This window comes from Sturnus vulgaris, chromosome 4 (genome assembly GCF_052056855.1).
Source record: "Sturnus vulgaris isolate bStuVul1 chromosome 4, bStuVul1.hap1, whole genome shotgun sequence".
NCBI classification, from domain to species: Eukaryota; Metazoa; Chordata; class Aves; order Passeriformes; family Sturnidae; genus Sturnus; species Sturnus vulgaris.
The window spans coordinates 39,604,815-39,629,325 of record NC_142246.1 but is presented as its reverse complement, the minus strand read 5'-3'; the positions used below and the strand labels follow the sequence as shown (position 1 = coordinate 39,629,325).

Genomic DNA, 24,511 nt, shown 5'->3' with positions numbered 1-24,511 from the left:
AGAGTTAAGCCAGCAGCAGCACACCCCTCATTGTGCTAACATGCTCTGCATTCACTAAACCAACATGTTATATGTTCTGAAAAGAATTGCTTTTCATTTCTTATAGCTGAATCCCTAAAGTCAGGAACATAGTTATAAATTTCTAGAAATGTATTAATATTTAAAACACCTGAGACAGAATGCAAATATTCAGAATACAATTTCCTTATTATCAGACTCTTGGCACTGCTTTGTGCCAATATCATTGCTGTATTACTTTGTGCCAATATCATTACTGCCAATAGCATTACAAGAATGCCTTTAATTCTCTGAATCCTTCCTCCCTTGCCTGTGTCCTCTATTGGAGCTGACAGTTCTATTGTTTTTGGGGGGGTTTTGGTGTATATAAATGCATTTCATAAACAAAACTAAACTCTGAAAGAGAGAGACTGATACAGGCTTGTTGTCTGATTGTTAACAAAGAAATTCACATCAGAATTCGAACTGCAATCAGCCTGAGTTATATTGTCTTACCATAGAATTTCAATTTTAATCTTAGATGGCTTGGGGACACATAAAAATTGCCTCTCTTCTCTATCATAGAGTGCCACATTCCAGAACAACAGAAATATTGAAATAGATTCCTGCTACAGAAACAAAAACCAAACAAATATGAGATTCATTTCTTCAAGTTGAAGGCTGTTTGTCATGATAGGCAACCTCAATATCAATGCAATCATCATCCTGCCTATGGGCATAAATCTAGTTCTTCTTTAGCACATTCACCTGTGGATTGTACACTAGATTCAGTGAAAATGTGATACCTTAAGCATATAGTCTTGATTACCTAAGTTTTTGAATATTTGTTCATGTTCTTAAATTTCCAATATTTCTTTTTTTTTTCCTCTCAAGCAGAAACTAGTGATCCCCAGGCAAAACTATAAATAATGCCACCAAATAATACAACTTGTACCATTCACAGGCATCTAAAGCTGTAATATGAATGCTCAACAATAGCACAGGCATTTTCTATTGTAATTAGACATTTGAATCATGTTCAGCAGACTCAAGTAAAACAATTTTAAGTAACTAGAGATGTGTTCCTCAAGATCAAACCTAGATTTTTAATTTTTTTTGCCTTTTTTTATTTCTGAATAATAAGCATAAGACCAAACCAGCTTTAGACTCTTCATGTTAGTTTGATTATTTAATGATTAATTTCTATCTTGTATACTATTTTTGTTCTGTGTATCTTAACATTGTCTGCTCCAAACAAAGAAATATTAAAAAGAATCACCACCCAGTAGGCTTGCCCTAGATAAACAATGGAAAATCCCTGAACAGATTAGTGGTTTACAAATGCTTTAATGGTTTCCTCTGAGACAAAATTCTGGACTCCTATAATGCAAGCAAGGATTACAAATGTAATCTCATACTGGGACTAGCTCTCCAGTTCAAAAATTCTGCTACCAAACCACCAAAATATCTGTTAGGCACAGAAGAATATGACTTGTGACCTACCTTGAGTGTGTAAGTCAGTAGGGTGCTTTTGTATACTCTACATATAAGGGAATATACATATTTCCACGAGAAAAGCTGACAGCAAAATATACAGAAGTCCTCAAATTAAAGCTCTGGAGGACATTAAAGATGTACAGTCGAGGTCTGCGCAGCCATATCATTTTTCAGACATATAAGATTTCTCTATGAAAATCTGGTTTGATGTGCTTCATGTAAAATATGTAAGGTCATTTAGTGCCAAAAATAAAGACAAAGAAAGTCTATAACTTTAGTAGAACCCCTGGAGTATGAAGTAGCTACAGAAGAGTACTGTGTGGGTTAAAATTAATTTCTGCATTTTTGACTGCTAGATTCTAATACAGATGTTTAGATCATGCATACATGAGGGAATGTTCAGTACACAGATATATGTGGAATGCTACAACTTGACATCACCTGCATCAGCCAAATGAGTTCACATTCAAGAATGTATTAAACTAGAGGAATTGAATTAAATTAATTGTGGCAGCTCATATATATGAAGGAAGGTCAGTGGTTATTCTGCTGCCTGAAAGATTTTTTTGTTGCTTTTCATGGTATTTTTTTTTAAGGGTACAGGATGGCAGCCGCTAAAACACACAATATTTGCAGCTGCTTCATGAACTCAACACCACAGACTTTATAGTAAGTTCTCATCAGACCTTGCTGGCAAATAAGTCATCTAAGGCTGAGTTAAAACAAAAAAAGTATTTGCTAAACTAGAGGGTCAAACTGTCTCTCACAGTCTTGCTCATCTTGTTTAGCTGAGTTATGATCTAACTTCAATAGTTAAATCAGTAGGATCTGACTCAAACCTAGATGTGTCACATCCTAGAAGAGCATGTTAACCTTTACATGACAAACATAAGAGTATAACCTTTATTTCAGAAAGTGACTCCTGCTCAGTGTTGGTCGGGGGTGGGGGTGGCCAAGTCTTGCTGAGTAAGCTACTCAAAACCTCTAGCTCTAGCCATTGATAGGCCCGAGTTTATGTTTTTTATTATCAGACTATTTAATCAGATTTTTAAAAATTTTAATTACAAGCATAAAATTAACCTTTTCCAATCAGATTAATCATTTTTACTTATCTCTGGATGGTTTACAATTCCTACAGGAACTTAACTATCTCACTGATGCTTTATTCTATCAAAGAGTTTTGCTCTCCCACTGCTATTCCTATACTGTTGCTATATTTTGACATCATAAATCAAAGACATGAAAATATTTTAAGCCCAGCCACTCTGGAAGATTCTTCACTCAAGCAACTATTGTAGTGAAAAAGATATAAGCATTTTTCCAAATACACAAAAATAATTCCAATGACTACTTGATGTCCTATTGTAATTTTAAGTAAATTTTTTCATAAGTCTAGTTCTATTTTTAAGAAATATAAATAAATCCGTGATGCATATTATGCTCTACTATTAGTATGTACTGTAGTTTGTACACGCACGCAATTTTAGCTCATGGAAAATACAGCTTTTGTTATTAGGTCTTCTCTGGGAGTCTTTCAAAAGTTATGCTACACAAGGCAGCAAAATAGATCTAAACCACATTATTTGCTCAGTGCTGTTCAGATTTTAAAAATTGAGTGTTACAGATAAAAATTCCATTGAGCACCATTGATAACTTCCCCCACCAGCAATTTAGATCTAAACATCACGTTAACTCTTGTGTGGATGCTTGAAAATCTATATGCACAGAAGTTTTCCTCAGAAAGCTTCCACAGGAACATCAATGATATCTCCCCTGATAAATTATATCACATTTACAGGAAGATAACTTCTGCTTAAGTCTCCTAAGGCATGCAATCCTGTAACCTTGGTCTCATCTATTAAAAATCATGTTTCTTTGTATCTTTTTGGTTTGTAACACTGGGCCAAAGGCATTAGACAGCACAAAACTGCATTTTCAGCAGGGTCAATAGGGGTGTAAGTTCACTATTCATTTAGCATCCAAAAAGTAGCTTCTACACATTCCAATTTCTCTTTAAGAGTTTCCCTCTCCCTGGTGATGAAACTATTTTATTCAATATAAAATTTACATGTCCAAATAATAAGTTCAGAAAAGCAAGTTACAATAATTAAATTCAAATTAATTATTTCCTTAACTTGAATATATTTTCAAATATTTGTTTTGTTAGTCTGGTAGTTGTTAAATCATTTTAACTTCTCACAACTGTTAAAAATGTTGTTTAAAAAAAAGGCAAAAGTTTTGTAGCTTCTCTTTATGACATTCAAACACAAAAGGTTGCTTGGATTTAAGGGCTTTTTTTTTTATTCAGTTGTTTTGAACAGGATTTTCATAGTACTGTTCTAAACTTTATAAATTATTAAAGAAGAGAGAAATAAAGAAAGTAAAGAAAAGAAGGTTTGCTTGCCTGGCATATAATTGTGAAGTTCTGCATTTCTTATCATACAGTGTCTCCACTGCAATGGACAAATTTTTTATTTAAATTCATTTTTCTTGTATTTTAGAGTAATAAAATTATTACTTATATAGGAAAAAAATACAAATCTGCCAAAAAAGGTAGAAGTGCTACTGATTTTAGCTTATAGGTTAATCCAAAAATTTACATAATTTTGATTAAGCTGCAACCATTTTGGCAATAAAGTGACTTGAGGTTCTAAAAATGCATGAGATGAACAACAGAAGTAAAACACACATTTTTGTTGCACTGCATAATTTATGCCAAAACTCCTCAGTGTGGTAATATCACACTGGAAAAGTTCAATCAAAATTCCATCTTGAAACTCACAACTAAAGCACACACAACATGTCATTTTAAACACAATTACTATAAAAGAGAACGTCAAGCATATTTATATCCCTTTAAGACATTTGTATGTAAATTTGCATGTCAAACACTTGGCTCTCTGTCAAGACCAGCATACGGTGGTATGTGCCAACTGGAATCAAGGTAACACTAATTTTGTAAACAACTATTACTGAAAAGATAGGTAGTGTTATTCCACATATTAATTACAGATCTCTTATTAAAATGCAAGCAGAAAATATATATTTTAGTACAAAGGAATTAGCTAACACATTTTTATCTTTGAAGAAATACCAGTTACTATTCAGACAACCTTTTAAGCAAAAAGTTATTCAAAAACTATTTCTCCATTGAAAGCCAAAAAATATACTTTGATTTTTCTAATACCTAATTTGTAACATACATACTTCTGGTGTTTGAAGTGAACAGATAAAATATATTCTGCTACACCTTGCAGTTGTATACCTGAAAGGAAGAAGCAGATCAAATCCAAACATATTGCATATTTTCTGTTACCTGAATAATGTAAAGCCTATAAACTAGATATCAGTTTTTCAGATAACATAAAATAGAATGTTTTATTTTTTTCATTATATGAATTTCATTATTTAGTAGAAGAAAATGACTGCTGCATTATTTATCATTTGCTGCTTATTTATTTAGTATAGGGATAGCCAAACATTTTCAACCAAAAAGCAAAAAAAATCAGTTTGATATTGTTCAAGATGACATTCTTTCTAACTCCAGAAAAACATGTCAAAATGTAAAAGGTGAACGAAAAAAGAACAAGACATATCCTGTTCTCCTGCTCTTGGGACGATAAAATCGAATCAATCAAACAGTACCCACATGGAAAAAAAATTAAGAAACTATGGAGCACTTATTAGTGAGAAAATAAGTATGAGAGGAATACACCAAAATTAAGGCATTTCTGTGTACTTTGTAAAGCTGAGTGTAAAAATTCTACTTATATAAAATATTTCTGATTTACCATTGCAAAACTGGCTTTCGGCTTCTGTTTTTCAACATGACATGAGAAAGTTTCAGAAATCAATACATAAGCACTGGCACTGAAATTAATACCATGTGTATTTCAAGCTCTTGTTCATTAATTTCTGTGGAATGAACTAACAGGCTAAAGGCTCTAAGAAATTCAATTCATGCAATACAAACTTTAGTTCCTGCTTCTGAAAGGCCTAGCTTATCCCACAGAGTTCTCATGAGTAAAGGAAACACTGATAACTGATGACATACAGATACCGCAAATAAAGGTCATTTTCAACAGCTGGCTGCATTCCAATATGCTCCATAACTCTGATAGAACCAAATATTAATATGGCATGAGTACTCCCTCAACTTAGACGATGTACATCCTATAGACAGTTTTAAATTTAACATTATTCTTGTTGTGGCTGATAAACTGCTATTGTTTTGATTTTATTTAGAAATAACAACATATTTAGCCCCTAGGTTCTCCTGCTCACTGAGTTATAGAAGAGCTTTCCTCTTTGTCTATTTATTTCTTAAGTGGAAAATCTTACTCTTCACAAAGTAGCATTACCACAGTTCACCCGTAGCTAAAGTCAGCTTCTCTGAGCCTCTACACCACCTCAAGTTAGAAAACATTCAGGACAGAATAAATAATTAGGTGTCTGCTAGCTTTCTTTGTATGCATAATGTGATACACCCACTCGATGTAAAGCTCACTTAAGTTCACAAGTCCTGAGTCAAAGACCAAGGAAAAATTAGGACAATTAAATTGGTTCACTGGTATCCAGCTTTTCTCTCTTATTTTGAGAATGGTGCCAGAAGAAGTGGCCAGGTCTCTCTCTTACTACCTTGAAACACTTCCCGAGTGGCTCTGATGTCCAGCTCCATCTTCTACAGACACTGTCTTTGATGAGCAGAGGCACAATTATATTGGCCAGTCAAAATTATGCTTAACAGAGGGGTATTACCTTCAAAAGAAAACTTTAAAAATGCATTGTTTCCATGGAAGATGGCAGGATTTATTTGGTCCCCTTTTGTGTGCTAAGCACAACCTACCTCTTCTACCTCAACTTAATTGATGAATTTAGAATTTTTCTGTGTGAAGAAAGTAAGAGCATTTTAATGAACTGATTCACTCTGAAAAGAGATACAAATTTCTAAATGACTGACCTCTGCCCAATATTTCCCAAAGCATAAGGGAGCAATTTTGTAAATGTATTGCTAAGATACTTTGATGGTACTCTGAAAAGGATTTTTTTTCTGCATTTTAAATATTTTAGAATTATGAGCTCTGATTTACATTTCTGCCATCAAAATCAAGCACACCTGCAAAATCCCACTGAAGTCAATCAAATTCAATACATTTATATAAGAATCTACCAGTAGAGAATGTTTTCAACTCTATGGTGCAAAAGGTGATTGCACCAAGTAAAAAAATTCCTAATATTCAAATTAGGGGTTCTTTTAAATTTCATCAATTAATTTTTAGGCCATTTAAAAATCATTAATCTATTTTGCACTACTGTTTGCAGGGAAACCAATGTTTCTCAGTAATCAGCATGATTCAAAAGTTCTTTAAAAAGTGATATGCAAACATAACATGAACTAAAATGGCTTCTCTGTGTACGCTTAACATTCCATGAGTTAAAGCATTTTTTGACATTTTTCTTCAAGTTGTCCTTCCAGTGCCCTATCTGAAATTAAAGAACAAAAAACGCTAAGCCTGTTTAATTTAGAATAGCAATGAATTAATCCTAATAATGAAATAACTTCAATACAACGTTGTCTTTGAATCATTAGAGGATTTGCAGATAGTATCTTGTGAATGCAAACAAGATAATCATACAAGCACAGATACCAAATAACCCTTTTTCCAAACACTGGTGGGCATGCATATTCAACAAAATGCAAATATTGACTTTTCTGATAGCAACTAGATCAGATTGCTAAGGCGCCTGATGAGACACTGCAATCCCAGTGTGGGAAACAGTATTGACCTTCATGCTCCGCATGGCAAGCCTCTAGCTTGCTTGCATTTATGATTCCCCTAAACTCTGAGCGCTTGCCACAACTGCAAGAATAAAGTAGACATGTGGAAAAGGGCAATCTCAGTCAGTACAGAAGAGCTTGAAAGAAAGTAAACAGGTTTCATGTCTCATAATACCTCTCCAGAGAGACAAGGAAAGGAAGAAATGTCATTTGCAATTGACTGCTTATGAAGATAAACGGGCACATAAAAAGACTTTTTTTACTTAATAAGCAAGGAAAGGGGATAATAGGTCACACACTTTGCACATTCAACAATCAGTATGTCCAGCAAGTGTGTTAGAATACAGATCTATGAAAAATGCAAATGCTTTAAAGAGCATTCATCCAGAATAAATGCATACAGTCAGTCACGTGATATGCTTTACCAAAAACCTCCTCAAACATGCTATAAAAACCCTAATTTAAAAGAAGAAATATCTATAATACTGTATATTTGAGTTTGTATGTTTTAATCTTGAACTACATTACACTTCTAAGTTTTGCCTAATTCAACACTTCAATTTCAAGTGGAATCAAGAAATGAAATGGAAAAAGTTCAGCATTTCCTGCTACTTTTATTACACTTCCTATAGATGACATGATACCTCAAAATGGTTGCTTAAAATATGTATTTAAAGGCTGTTGAAGACTCAAATGAAATCCTTTTTTTCCCTAGATTCTAATTTCTTTCCTGAGATCCTCTTTCTACACACTTTTTATTGTATGTCTGTCCTGACATTTTATCTGTCTTTGAACACATGGACATATTTCTATAAATTTATTAATATATATTTACACTGGAGTATGTTGAACCATCTTAGAAAGACTATGTTTAAGCAATACAAATACATTCTCTTTGGCTTTCATCATTCTGTATTATTTCTGCCAATGTGTTTCATTTATGATACTCCTAACTCTATGTACTGCTTTTATTCTGAGATATCAGTTATTATAAAGCATAATAAGATTCTTCAGTATTTCTAAGGAAAGAAGGTCAGAGTACTGCTAATTAGGCCAGAGTGCAACCTAAGATCCTTTGAGCATAGAAATTATGATTATGATACCAGAATGTTTTTACTGGGTTTTTTCTTCCATTTGTAATGCATTTTTAGTGGGCAATTATCCTTAAGGCTACAAAATCACAGCTTTTACATTTTGTGAGGAAGAATCAATGTGTGCTTATTAGAAACTTGGTGGCACTTATAATGCAAATGGGAATTCTGTATGCCTTTCTATTTGCTAAAATTCTCAAATCTTTCCTTTCTTCTGAGAGCCTTCGTTTAATCAGCTCTAGGCAGGACTTTAAAAATATAAGAAAAATGCTTTTTTGACTATTCTTGGATTTATTTCTTTCTGAGATAATGAAATGCTTTCTTAAATTTCCATTAAAGTAATGCTGCCATGGATTTTTATAGTCTTTTAAAAGAATGAAAACATCAAGATTTGACTGATTATTTCTTGTGGGCCAGCATTCCCATATGTATATGTGGTTTTTGTGCATAATTTAAATAGAGAGTAATTTGAACCTTATTAGTGAGAATTTTTGTTTTGATATCCTGCCAGCATAGCAATCTAAGCCAATGCTTAGGTCTAGACAGGACACCAAATGCTAGAGAAACAAAAATTTATAGGCAGGGCACCATATGTGCAAATAAATTCTATGTGCTACAAAGCCCAGCAAGCACGAAGAGAAGAGAGAATTCCACTCTATCACATTGCCATTGAATACAAAGGCACTCTTATAGAATGGTATTTAGGTGTGTAACCATTTGTGTTAAATCTTTTAGATTATTTAACCAACAATCAGCCATTACTTTATCAGCCATGGATTTACCTTCTAACCAAACCCTGTGCAAGAAAATTCTGATAAGTGTATGGACAAAAATCTATCCCAGTGTATTTCTTTCCCAGGCTGGAAACTCTGATAAACAGCTTTTTGACCAACACCTGTTGCCTAAACAGCCAAAGGCCTCGCCATGTGTAGTCATGGGGGGGCCACATAGAATTACATTTTATTGCAGTCATTGCAATGATACCATATGGATATCCTTTCCATAGCTGAGCAAAACAAATTCTAGTAAAACTTATTGTCATCTATTACGATTTTGAAAAACAAACTTTTTCTGACAGTTATCTATACATCATATAAATGTAAAAAAACTTTCAGAATCACTTAAAATTCACCCTATTATGATTTCAGATAATATTTTAAAAATTAGAAAATATTTGAATCCTTATTAATTAATAAAATAGAATTATTTCTTGAAGATTCACCAGGCCCTCTAAGGTGATGGAAGAACAGGTCAATTTACAAAAAATAAGCCTGTAAAGACATGATCCAAACTGAATGTTCATCTTAACTGTGTTCACTTCGACCCATAAAGTTCACTCCTTCTCAGAATCTGAAACTGAAAAATATGTGCCCTATGACTATGGAGAAAGCTAGAATTTACTTCAAATACTTAATCTCTAAAAACCTATGAAAGTTCAAAGGCATGTCCTACGCTTTGATATTCAAGGGAGCTTACATTTTCAGCCTTACACATATTTTCCCCCGAGAACACAGATTACTTTCTGCCATGCCAAATCTTGAAAGATATGAACGGCTGTTATGAAAATGGGAGACAGAGTTTATGCAAAATGGGGCACAAATGGGAAAGAACATGGAAAAAAGAGGTTTTAGAGAAAATGATCCAGGCCATGGCTGCAAAAATAAAGTTATCTTTACACAGGTATGTAAAGGTGAAAAATCACAGCATTTTATCAAAAACTATAAAATGAAATATTTTACCTTGCTCTATAAAAAGAACACCTTAGATTAGTCTTCCAGATAAGAGAAGTCTTGCTTCAATTTAAAGGAGAAGCTGAGTGACTCCCTGTATAATTTCTTTCAGGCTATTTCCCGAGGTTTTTCTTCCATTAATGCATCACTTTGCATGAACTCAAATAAATAAGTGTACAGGTAAAGCACCAAATTACCTACTTAGTTTCACAGAACAAGGGAAATTCCTTCTGAGACAGGTTTCATTCAATTTTTACTTTACTATTTGCATGCCATCACACATAGCATTTTTAATATCATATTAATTCATGCAAAGAGGAAAAAAATGCACACGGAGAAATATCCTGCTGCGTGCAAGGAAGACTTCCTCTTGTTTAAAATAATTATAATCTACCTAGCTTATCATTTCAGGAGTTCCATGCTTTTTTCAAGCATTTGTATCAACATGCTTTCAAAGTATCCCATTATGCTAGGAAAAATAGTGTTCCTGAGTTTTACTTAAAAATACCATCTTATCACTAGAGTAACCCATCTCTGTATTTATGATTAAATTCAATCTAAAACATCAATTCCTTCAGTAGTATATTCAGATCTATATCTTAGTAACCCTACTGCCAACTTCTTGCCAAATCAGAAGTTTCCTTTTATCTTCCCAGGATGCTGTTATGTGTATTTAAAGAAAAAAAAAAAAAAACACGAACAAACCAAAAAAGCCACAACAAACTACCACATTTTTTAATAATAGCAAATTAATTTTTACATTTCAGCAAGTATTTAAAAAACTACTTTGAAAAATGACCAGAAATTTTATTATTTGGAAGAAAGGGTAGAAAACTGTATTCATTTGCTAAAGATGTACACAATTTTGCAACTTTGTATGCTTTTTGTACTAATCACTTGAATAGCTACAATGTAAACATAATTTTTAATTTTACTCTCCTGAATTAAATTTTAAGCTATAAGATACCTATTTATTGTTTTATTAGAATTAAAATATTTTATTTAAATAGCTAAGTTCCTTCTTGTTCTATTTTCTATCATGAGCATATTTAAATTGGCAAATCAAAACTATGACAGTCACGTAGGAATATATATGAGTAGGTCTATTTTTAATATTTGATGCATTTTAGTTTATAACTCATTCATCTAAGGAGTTAGCTTTTCAGGCCTTGGAGAGCTACTTTAAATTTAAGGATTAAAAAAGAAATCTAATTTTGAAAGTCTCTTATACATAAATATATATGAATTAGGAAGCAGAAAGACATTTGAGTGACTGCAATCACTGGTTTGGATCCCTTCAGAATAAGGTATAATAATTACCCACATTAAAACTGCTAGTTAAAATGGATGCATTCATTCCTTGCAAAGTTTCCTTAGAAACATTAGACTCTTAAGCATAATCTAAACAGACAGCTGGGTCCACCCTTTATGATAATGTGCCACGCAGCTTTATTAATCTGACCTTTGGAATCTAATGATAAATTTCATACTGCCCCACCATAATTGTTAGTGTCAGGCACTTTAGCAGTCTGTAATTTGCACTTCACTGTAACATCCACTTTTCAGTTATGATGTAAATGCTAACAGGATCTGACACCATCAATCATGTTCTGGTGTCTAAGGCAAGTGACAAAAGTGTGTGCTTGGAGTAAACTAGAACACGACCGTAATGATAATGAAACACATCAACCCTTACTATTCAAAGGCAAAGGCAAAAAATGTATACTGTCATTGTCTCAACCAGCACCTGAATGACATACAGCACTGCAATAATTGGGAGTGAGACTTGAGATGGAAATCATGTTCAACAGACTCAATTTTCAAGTTTATATAAGTTCTGATTGTCCTTTAAGTTGCTTGCAAGAGTTATTTGATAGGAGAAAATATGTTTTTAATGTGTCATCAATAGTATCCTGAAGAACACTATATGAATGCAAAAAGTAGTTCTGTTTAAGAAGGCATGAGTATGGAAATTCCTTCTATTTAACACAAATATGTCAGGTTTTTTCTGCATACTTTTTCTTAAAAGTTTAGGGCCTGTTAATAGCACAAAAAACCTATATGCACGTTATTTTGCTAGCTATAAGTGTTATAAATATGCAATAAAAACCAGTGGCCTCATACCTGAATGAAAAAGATACCTATTTATATTATTTATTTTTTAAAAATAAAAATTAAATAGAATTTATTTCTGAAGTGCCAGTATATATACAGATCTTATGCTTCTGAACGTTGTATATTCCCCCTCAACTTCACTTTTTCTTTCATGACAACCGTTTCTCAACTTTAAATACTTCTTAATGAATAGTCTAATTGAACTACTGCATATAGTTCATATCCAAAAAATTATTGTAGAGCTTGTAAAGATCTCTGTGGATTTATAAAATGATCTCTATGTACATTTATTTTCAGTGATATAAATATTAAAGCCTCCTTTCTGTTCAGTAACAAAGTATCACAGCAGACTATTTTATATAAATATATTGAGATAATACTGAGTTCTACTGATAAATCAAGTTATGCTGTAGGCAAATAAAACCCAATAACAGAAGTTGCTCCCCCAAAAATTCTAATACACATTTTTTAGCTATTGCATTTTATACTTTTTATTTACAAATAAAATGCAAGTTTTTTGTTTAATAGCATTAAGGCAGTTTCTGGCATGCATTTTGCTTTTTGAAAATCTATTCTGAAAGGAAAACCTCAAGTTGTTCAGGTAGGAATATTCTCTTGCTTCAACAGTCTGTTATAAAAATGTGAGCTACACTTTCTCAATTTTTTTGGTTTTGGTCATAATAATTGCCTGCTACATCACAAGTAGTGTGAAATAGCCTGCTTCACCTGGCCAAATTCAGCTAAGATATCTGTGGTGCTGATACAAATCATATTTTGCTCTTCATTCTGAGAATGAAAGTTTTGCAAAGGAGTAGGGTACACAGAAGAGGTAGATAATATTTTAAACCAGATAAGCTTCAGAGAAAACTACTCATTTTACATTTAGATTTCTATTGTTAGTGTAATCAAAGGAATATTCACTACATGTGAGGAACATGGCATGCACAGCCTACAGACACTACACTTATATATTATATATATCTGTATTAAAAGATCCAAGTATACTTTTTCTGTGAATTTAGTGGAAACCTTCAGTGCTCAAGAGCTAATTCAAATTACCTCATACAGTCATCTGTAGTTTGTGTACCTCTTTTAAGATGAAAGAGGTAAACCAAAGTCGTTATTGAAAATACACATTGTCTTAAGTACAAAGAAGAATCTTATATATATAAAGCTACAAAACTTTTAGCATTAATTTTTAACTTTAAAAGCTCAACATTATTAATAATAAAAGAATGGAATAACTTAAAGTCAAGTCATATTCACTAACTCTTCTCAGCCTACTCCTGAAATAACACAAGAAATTACCCAAAACATTTGCACTGTAACTTTGAAGTTAAACAGTAGCTACTCTTACAAGAAGCTTTAAAAGAAAATTTAAGTGAAAAAAAAATCTAACTATTCAAAACCTTTGGTGGGTCACATAACATTAAAATTCACACTACCAATATATTCAAATTTAAATAACAAAAGTTGCTACGTTCATGCTCAGAGTGACTTCTTTAAAGCTAGTAAAGTTTTAAAAGGAATGAATATGTATTCCTGTCAGTGTTCAGCACTCCACTCCCCTGCCAGTGCTGAATCTCTTCTCCACTGTATCAGTTCAAATTAAGTGTTTGTGCACTACAGAAAGAAACATCATGAATACTACTTAACTTCTTCTCTCTTACCAAGTTCACAATGTCTGCTTTGAAACAGATTCAAAATTTAACAGAATACAACCTGAATTTTAGGAGGACATGGATGAATTTAAAAAAAAAGTAGAGATACCAATTGATTATGTTAGCTCTACTATTCTACTACATGCAGAAATAACCATTTTATCTCTTATTAGAATAGATATATCATTTTGGAAAAGAGTTCTTGCCTGGAATTTTGACACAGACCACCTTTTTCCCTTCTAAGTTTCTGAATGTCATGAATATAACGTATGAGACGAAAACCCAACTCAGATGTGCATTTACCTGCTGTAAAGAAAATCCAAAGAAGAAAGAAATTCCTTGTATATATAATTCCTAAAGCTGCTAACAAGTCAGACAAAAAGAATTTCATCCTTTAATAAATGCAATAGAGCACAGCTGCAGAATATTTTTGTTTTCACATTTAATCCACTATCATTATATATACATTATTACATAATGTTTATAGGATCACGTATATAAATTATCATACAATACATAATTATATATAATAAATATCAGTAATCTCAGTAGTCGTTATCAGAATATTTGTGCATCCCCCCACATAGTTTTAAAAAGTGGCAGAAATAATGGATATCCATTTAAGACAAATTAAAGACGTATCTGATTATTCCAATTGATTTTTTGAATATACACGGACAGCAGTAAATTTTTGTATAAATTACAAAAATTTTTTCGTCTCATTCTGATTCTTTTGGTTTTTAATTATTATCTTTTTGTATATATATTTTTTTCATAGCAAAAACGGACTTGGAAACTTTGCAGCCAAGCATTATAAAGTTGAAAATAACTCCTCTGTGAAAATGCAGACATAATTTGCAACAAAACACTCAAGAAATTCTTTGTGATACTGCTCCTCTCCTGACCCTGACACAATAAAACTGTAGACAATTTTTCATTGGTATGGAATGTAGGTCTGGAATTAGCTTAAGGTAAATGTGACCATTCTGTAAAATATATGCACTATGCTATATTCACTTTTTATTACTTTAGATTTTTAATTAATTTCTTGACTAAGATAGAGTGTATTTACCTCAAGACAGCAACCAGTGAGGCCATATTTGTGCAGTTTACACTGTTTATGTCCATAGTATTACACTGGTAGCAAGCCTGACTGGGTTACTATACAAACACTGTGCTGTGTTGACAGATACATATCAAAACTGGATTTCAGCATTGTCAAATAATGCTTTGTTTAAAAGAAATGAGAAAACATTTTCACAAATCTGTTTATACAGGTGAGACCTTGCTATTCGTGTATACTTTCTATGTCAGGTAATCACACCATTGTCAAAGATATTACCTAGAACTGATTTCTGACACTGATTCACACACTTTACTTTCCCAAAATGAGCTTCAAACCTGCTGAAAAATAAATTCTAAGATTAACTGTTATAGTAAAATTATTTTCACACATGAAAAGATTTGTTTCTTTTAAGTGCATTTCATAATGTAACTCAGAATTGATTCAGACCTCAGCATTATAAGTTCTATAAATTTTAATCATGCTAAAGTCATTCCAACATAATAATAAATAAAGAACATCCCAAAACATTTTGTAAATAACACTACCTCTGTAGGTCTTTTGTAAGAAAGGGATAGAAGAATTATTGAGGTGTAAAGCAGAACTCCATTTCTTTTGGCAATTCTTAGGTAACAAGAGTTTCAGTTGACCACGCCTTGGAGAAGAACGGAACAGGATAAAGGCAATAGAATTTGCTATACTCAATTCAAAAATACTCATAACAACTCTTAAAAGTCTATTCACTCAGGTAAACTGGAACATCATGACAAAGAACTTCAGAACAAACACTGTAGCTCAGATTGGACATTTACCAACCTTTAGTTGCTACACATATTCTCTAAAATACTATACTTTTTAATGAAATGTACTGATCTAGTAGAGAATCTACTACAGCATAACAAACTAAAACATTAATTTGCTTAGTCCAGGAGGATTGCAGTTCAGATTCTAACCATACACAATTAATATAGGTCTGTTGAAAAATGAATTAAGAATCATTTGCCTGAGTAGACAAAAGTAATCACTGGATATATTACAGAATGTAATGAACTGTATTTTTTGCCACAATTAAGGGCTTTAACATGACAAAAGATGCTGATATCATGTGTTATGCATTAGAACATACATAGTTTTGTCCATATCAAAAGTTATAACAGCCAGACATATTGCAGAATAGATCTAACAATTTGTTCACCCCCTGGCATTTGAGAGTTGCTCTAGACACAATTTCACTTATTCAAGTTATTAGTCAAATAAGGCCTTACTGATTTTAAATTCTTAAATTCTTTCAATTTTGAAATTTCTTAAGCTTTTTTTCACTTCTTCTGTCTCACATTCATCAGTGCATAGAAAAAGATTACACCAATCTGGGATTTCAGAAAAGACCAGGAATATTGTGAAGGTATGCTAACTATTTAAAGAGTAAAAAGCAAGTAAGATATGGAGGCGATTCTTATATGATTTTCTCTGTAATTTTGGTAGGTAAAGATTATAAAATGAACAGATGTTTGTTAATGATATCAAAAGAGTCTGGCAATATGTTCACAATCATAGAAAATTATGGTTTTGAAACTGATCTGTGAGTCAACAATGGTTTTACATCCAGATTATTAAGGTAAACATAAAATAAGAAGTATTGAAGACAATTAGAAACTCAAGTTGTAATTAAAATTTTGTCAGTCAAAATTCTCTAAATCTCTCAGATCAATAGTAGCTAGCAAGCATTTTAAAAACATCCTATACAGTTGGTACCAAAGTGCTCTTAACTAAAGTAAAAAAGTCAAGTCAATATAATTAAAATTATTTGCATGAACATTTTTGAAAATGATATGATAAGTGCATATTTTCCAAATCTTAGGGGGAGCATTTTTTCTATCTCTCAAAAGGTGTTCTTTAAGTTGCTAAACCTATTAGGCAAAGTTACACTATTGTATCATTGTTCAATATCAGCACAACCACCTTACTCTAGGTGTAAATTCAGAATTTTTTTCACTGATTTTGCTGGTGTTTTTTAGAAAGATATTACATATTGCTTCTTTATATTGAAATCAGTTTTTCAATTCTCAAAAAAGAAAATCATTGTACTGTAATTCAGACTATTACTAAACTTAGGGACTGATCTGAAATGCTACGAGTTATCGGAAATATTTTTGTGGCTCGTCATTTCCTGTGTGCCATTGTTTCTTCTGTGAAAAGGAACTTAGATGCCTTTCAGGTTTGGCAAATAGTTGATATGGGTCAATCTTCTGGTACTTCAGAAATAAAAGATTTTCAGAATAACACTGTCAGAAACTATTTCCACTTTAAAGTCTATAATGTTATTTATTAAAAGCACATTAGTGTCTCCTAAGTCAAGCATAGGCTTGGAAGAAAATTCCTCACATTGCTTAAATGCCACACAATTTCTGATGTTTCCACACCATCACAAAAAATATCTATTTTATCTTCCACTATAGGTTTCGAATAAAATATTCTTTTGTTTGAACGAGTTAACACTGGCAAAGAAAGGTAAGGACGGTTAAATGGGACTTCAAGCCAGCAATTAATATTAGCAAGGTTTAGTTGGTAACTGCCTTGTTATTTCTTTCAGATTATAGAAGTGCTATAAAACTAATTTCATTTGTATTTTTCCCTGATGATAATGATTTTCACATACAAAAAATTCTCAGAAACATAAGGAAGTTTGCCAAAGTAAATTAAAATTGTAAAATGTTAACATACTGTTTTACATAAAAGCAGTGCTGCTTTTCTCAAACAGTGTACAAAAAAGATCTGTTACCTGTTAAGTAAAACAAGAAAAAGAATATCACAGACCAGAAAGAGATGGGATTAGTGTCAGAATGGGGTATGTTTGAGTGTTGGCTTCTGTTCTGGTGTGATTGCCTTAGAGGCTGAAAACAGAAGTAACAGGTGGGAAAAGCAAGCAGGTCAGAAATGTGTCAGGAGCTAAAAAAAAAACTCTGCAAAACAATAAGAAACATCCCTTCTAAAACACAAGTAGGAATGAGACGTATTTTATAGCATTTTTAAAATAAATTATGTAAAATGCAAAATTATTAGGTATTTATAATGCAATAAAAGATACAGAATTCTCCTTTCTACTAATAAATTGATCCTGCTGAAGGCAAAGAGCATTTTACTTGAATTCTACAACAATATCTTCCCCTCTTAAAAAATGCAATCTAATGAAATTATTAATAAAAATTAGATACCAAACTACTGACTTCAATGGAAGTTACAAGTCACAACAGAGACACCAGCATTTCACTTGGCAAGGATGAGCTGTAATAGTCCTCTGAATTAAGAGGACAATATTGCTTCTGAAAGAGTCAAACTGTCAAGAAACTACAGAAAACATTTTGTCCTTTTACCATGTGTAGTGGTTGAAATATGCAGAATGTTAGGAATATTGATCAAAATCCATCCCAAGAACATGAGGAAAATTTGCCTATCTCAGATGAATGCATGCATGGCACAAAACATTTAGATATTGCATGTGAACTGCACTTGCTCACTGACAAGACAAAAATGCTTATGCTGAAACATTAATTTAGTCTTGTTTCATGTCAACCAACAAGTATTTTAAGTAGAGTTTTAAGATTTTATGTGCTGTAAGTGAAATAAAAATATATTTCTGAAACTTTGCAATTACACGGAAAAAGAACACATGAAAACAAATAAATGTAAAGAATATGAAAAGAGAACACCACAAAAAACCCCAATCATAAACCTACCTCAAAATAGCATTATACAATAAAGCATATCTGTAGATACATATATGTTTCAAAGACTACTTTGTGCATGATTAGTCTTCCAGACCACTGAAATCTTCCAAGCTGAATTGCCAGTTTAGGCAGAGACAAACTTATCTTGCAGGAAGTTTAGTAGGTTAAAAATTTCCTCAAGTGATGTTACAGGTACAACCAACAAATTTTGTGCAGCTGAACACCAATGTCACTGCCTATTTGGAGAAAATGGATATCTCAAGTAGTTTAATGGGTTCCTGGTTGTAGTTGTGGGCAATATTTTATAATCCTTTGAAAATTGTTTCTGTGGTTAGTTAACTAAACTAACAGCTAATGAATAAGATGGGCAGTGTCATCCAGCTCATTAGTTTGTTCCTACTTTTACTTGTGGCTCACATACATACCATAATGACCACATGGCTACAGCATGGAGCGCAGCGTGGAAGAAAGACTGCCAAATATCATATATAACTGACATAAATCAAAAATCCGCAAAGAATGGTCCACTTCAGAATCCTTCAGTATTCACAAATAATATATTCCTGTAATCTAATCACAGTCTTTTTTATCATTTCCATTAAGTCATAAGACAGGAAAGCATTTTGAACAATACATCATGGATACACTCACCACATCTAGAGAAAATTCACCTTTATATTGTATTACCTCTGAAAAGAAAGCTGTAAATCACAAATTGGTTGAAAATAAAGTGGATTTTTTTGTTCAATTATTTTTCCCATACACCCTCTCCAAATGAAGGACCGTAGGTCATTCAGATGATGTAAATTATCATATCATCATAAACAATGTAATTGTCCTGACACAAGTCCAATCAACCATCATCTTTAGTTTGCCTTTAGAAGATTGTGCTTAGCCTCTGTGTGAGAGAAAGCAAGAAAACTGAGATGAATGAGTACTCTGAGAGATAAATAACTGAATTAAGAACATGTAACTCAGGTGATATGATTACACACTGGCTCTCTTTCTCCTATCCTCCATTTGTTTCCCTTTTAAAGTATTTCATATCCTATCTCTATAAAAAACTAAAATATTAAGAGAACAATTTTTGCAAGCATTGGCAATTTCTCTTTTAATTGCTTGCTTAGCAATTTCTAATGAAGAGGTTTGGATGTTCTGCCTCTTAAGAGACTTTATGTTAGAAAAAAAAAAAGGTGTGAAATCCACATTTGAGGTTTGGAAGTCTTAATATTCTTGATAAAAGGTAGTTTCTTTAACCTGGATATTCTATTCACATAGTGCTTCGTCACTGGCACAGAGTAAGGTGCAGTGAAAACATAAATTGTACGCAAAAAACACCACCAACAGTAGTTTTGCAAGGCAACCCACTTAGGACATGACTAATTTGTGCACAAAATGGAATCACATCCAGTGTCAGATTTACTGAATGGAAAGGGAGAAGTTAAATTGATGGTAGTGATGTTTTATGGAAGTATAATAACCAGCCATAATCAAGGACACAAACTTAGTGAGAAGTTGTGCAGCCCATCCCAGAGTGCTGTAATCAGTGTAGCTCATCTCAGAGTTCCAAAATAGGAGCTAATACATTTACTTTGTAAATTTCAATGCCTTTTCTGGATACATCTTTGTAATTTCAAATACTAAATTAGTTAGCAAACAATCCATCTGAATGATTTTACCAGAAATGAATTTTATCTTTGTGATAATAAGAATGTCCACATGTTAAAAATAATTGGCACTTACCTTTATTTCTTGAGCTTTCATGATGCTTTTCCTGCTGCAATTAAAAGCAGAAAAATGTATTAATTACAGAATTACTTATAACAAAATCATAGACTTATATGAGCCAAATGAGACAGTGCTGTGCCTCCTTCATGCTGCTCCAAAGTAAAATCAACTACACTTTGCCTGATGCCTACAGACTCCTATACAATCCAATTTCAACTCCCCTAGCGTTTTTCACTTTATTTTTTTTTCTCCTTCAATGACTGGGATTAAGTGCTGGATACATTCTCCAATGGGGCCATGCAGTCTCTGTCACTTGACTTCTGTTTTGGGAGATGCTTTTAATTCAACTGCACAAGTCCCTGTTAGACTGGGACTTGTCCCCTGATGTAATTTTGAAGCATGAAAATTTCCTCAAGGCAGTAACCTGTCCCCAAAATTTCAAACTTTGATTTTACACAATATTTGCTCAAAAGATGCTCTTTATTTTGGGTATTGCAATTCTTCAAATATTTGCTGCTATATAATTTTTTGCCAGTAAAAAATAGCATTACTAGTAGACTAAATGCAAAGCGTTTCTAAATTTTCTTCCATCACAAGATAGCTTTTCTTTTATAATTTTAACAAGAAAAGGAAATTGCATAGCATTTTTCTTTTGCTGCAATTTTTAATGAGCATGTTAGCTTTTTATAACAATGAGAGTATAACGATTACCCTTCAGTCCTAATTGCGCTGTTTTATTTTACACCAAGGATTTGTTATTACTGTGCTCATAATAGGTTCATTTAGTTTTAAAAGCATCCAGACTGTACATAGAAATCTATAGAAATAAGTTAATACTTCTACACCAATACATATATCTTCTAACAGTATATCTGTTAATATTTTCTAATTCACGGGGACATAGAAATGTTTAGTTACCATTAAGACAAGCACAAGACCATCTTAGCCTCAAACAACTAAAACATGTTGTTCCAACTTTTTAGATTTTGTGAAATAATAAATAAAAAATAGTGATGCAATATTTTTGTTGTTCCCTGCAACCCAATTTTACAAATCTAAGTCAATGACTCTGGAAAATACGATTTCAAATTTCTCCATGACTACATTATAAACACGACTAAGATATTAAAAAAAAAATCATTATCAGTAAAATGTGATGTACTAGATACATTTTTAGTATTTCCTAAACACAACAAATGGTATTTCCCAAAATATTGGATATGATGTGCTGATTTACCAATATTGATTTTCATGCCGTTCTGACTTTCACACTATAATAAAATTAAAGCAATGGTTTTAGTGTTACCCAATTTCCTTCACATTTCATTTTACACTACAGTCAGCATTTGGTTTAGAGCATCTGTCTAGTACTTTCTTCTAGTCTCCTAAAGGAAAACTTGCTTTTAATTTTAATTTAATATATCTTTAGAAGTCATGGAGTGAAACTTAGCCTTTAATAGAACAGTGTAAACTCAGAGGAATCTTGTTCATTATAAGAAGTCTATGATTATTAAAATATCAACCAACCACCAAGACTTAGAGCCAAGTTGTGTTAGCATTCAGATAGTGCAGTTTTTTGGGCTCCAAAGACACTGTTCTGTTCCACAAAACTCACTAGTCTTTTCTCCCTTCTTTAGTTTGAAATCAGAAGAATGGATATTTTTGCCAACAAAGCTGCAATAGACTGTAAAGACTTAGTTGATTACTAGATCAGAGTATCCTTGCAGGAAAGCAATATTAAAAGTCAAATATTGATATCAAAGGAGAGAAGACAAACACTAATTAGGATGAGAGTTATTTTTTAGGAAGAAGAGAGTTCAACAAACTTGGCAAAGTTTAGAGTAGAAACAAAATTATTTAGATGAAATTTTAAAATTAAAAAAAATGTTGCAGGGTTTTTCTTAATGAAATGTGTTAATATGTCAAGGAAAAGAGGCATTAACAAAATATATTTTCATACCTATTTTTTCTAATATCTTTGTTTTCTTTAGTTTCAACTGAAGATTTCGGAGCAAATTTTCATGGTGTAGCTTTCACAAAACACTCAAATTTTAATTTTAAGCTGCCATTCAAACTAGAAAGAAAATACTTTCTGAGCAGATCCTAGACCAACCCTCAGTATGATATTCCTTGGGCCAAGATGCTTGGTAGCAGCAAAGAGCATCCACATAGAAAGAAAAGTCTCTTTGCCTGCAATTATTTCAAAATTAACTAGTGATTAGACTGGGTGTAGCATCTCTGTACTCAGAAAATAGCTTTCTGCCTAGAGAAATCTTGCTAGATTAGACTTTTCAACAGAAAACACAGAGTTAAAAAATCCAGACAAGTTTATACTGAGGGTGAATTAAATACAGATTCCTCCTTAATATAGAAAGATAAATTATGTGAAATATTTTCAGTAGAAAATCACTAAGAAGCAATGATTTATGCTAGCCAGCCAACACTGTAAGCGCCTATAACTTAGGAAAATTAATTTCAGATGCTCAGGGAAATAGGAACTGCTCATCCTAATGGGAAACACAAACAAAATTTTCAGGGTGTTGGAATGTGATATCGAGGTAACTGAACTTTTTTAACTTTTAGTAAGTTAATGGTTCATAATGACATTTATTTCCACCTGCATTTGTGCAATGTGCTAGGCTTTTAATGCTAGTTGGACTGAAAATAACAGAATTCTACCCATATACTACTAGAAATGTGTAAATGTAAATGTGTAAGCATTGCAGTATTAAGTAAAATGTATTTCTCTATAAACACTTGTGTGGAGGACTTTATAAACCCACTATTCTACATATGTCTGTTATTTTTCTCCTGTACTGCATTATGATATATAAACAAAATATTTTTACCTAACATGTTAACAATCCAAAATTATATATAATTTTTTTTTAATTATATACACACACACACACATACACACACATACACACACATATATATATCTTCATTCATGTAATCATTCTGGATATATATGTCCAGAATGACTACATTAACTACAGGACTATATTGGTACCTATTGATATGAGCCATCTGTAAATAGAATCAACCATATTTCATTTTAGGATATTTTTATCAGCTTCAATATAGTAAAATACTTTTGAATTTAACACTCTCCAAACAAACTAATCAGACAGGTTGCATGGCATTTTATGGCTTTGTGTTGCAACACAGTGTATCAGCCTGATGAAATGTGTCCATGCGGAACATATTAGAACTGTAAAGGAACCTTTCCTGTGTGCCCAAAACGCTGAATTTAAAGTAAACTTTTCATGGAGAAAATGTCAGATTTTCCATTATCTTTGTGGACTGAAAAAGACCACAGATGGTTGACCATAAAAATTACTACTGTTACAAATCATAAGTTACAAATTATTTCCAATATAAATCAAATGAGGGTCTGCAAAGAAACTTATTTAAATATACACAAATGCTTTTCCAAGGTATAAAAGCTCCTTTTCTAGTGCTATTTTCTTTTTCTGACTTAATACACAAACATTATCAACATCTCTTAAAATATTTTGATATCATCATTATTCGGAAATGCCACGTTTGCTAAATAAGGTTGGCATAGTAACAAGTCTTATTTAGAAGGGCTTCCTATTAGCAATAAGGGATGTAGAGAAGGATGATCAAAGGGACTCTTAATTTACCAACAAGGTACAAAGCTATTTATGTTCATTTCTTAGTCTCATTTAAATATATATCATGTGACTTTTGTCTGAGTTTTCTCTTTTTGAAAGAAAATTAGTGTTTATAAACCTTGGATGCACATAGAAGCATGATGACTGCCACTTAATTCTGTGTGTTTCAAAGGAAAAACTACATAATTGTGTTTCATAGAACAGGACCCCACTTATGGCTCTGCCTGAATCATCTGCTGACGATTTGGGTATGTGTGTGCCAGAGTGGGCGACAGAAAAAAAAGAGGAGCCTTATTTTGTCTTTGGAAAACTCAGACAAAGCCTCCTTTGCTATACTGGCTCCAATTAAAAAGTAGCTGCTGAATTAATCAAATTCCTAAAATCAACAAAGTACTAATTAATGTAAAGCATATGGTAGATTGTCCTTGACATGTGACAAAAGTTTCAATAATTTAATAAACATACACCATTAATTACAGAAACT

General features: G+C 32.4%; 1 protein-coding gene across 2 annotated transcripts in view; it reads right to left on the bottom strand.

Moving 5' to 3' along the window:
* The window catches only part of FSTL5 (follistatin like 5), a 287,281-nt gene that overhangs the window by 226,019 nt on the left and 36,751 nt on the right, over positions 1–24,511 (bottom strand). For both annotated transcript variants that reach the window (XM_014878572.2, XM_088163647.1), the window contains exon 3: positions 20,402–20,435. In XM_014878572.2, the coding sequence (XP_014734058.1) occupies positions 20,402–20,435 (34 nt within the window). The remainder of the gene's footprint in view (positions 1–20,401; positions 20,436–24,511) is intronic.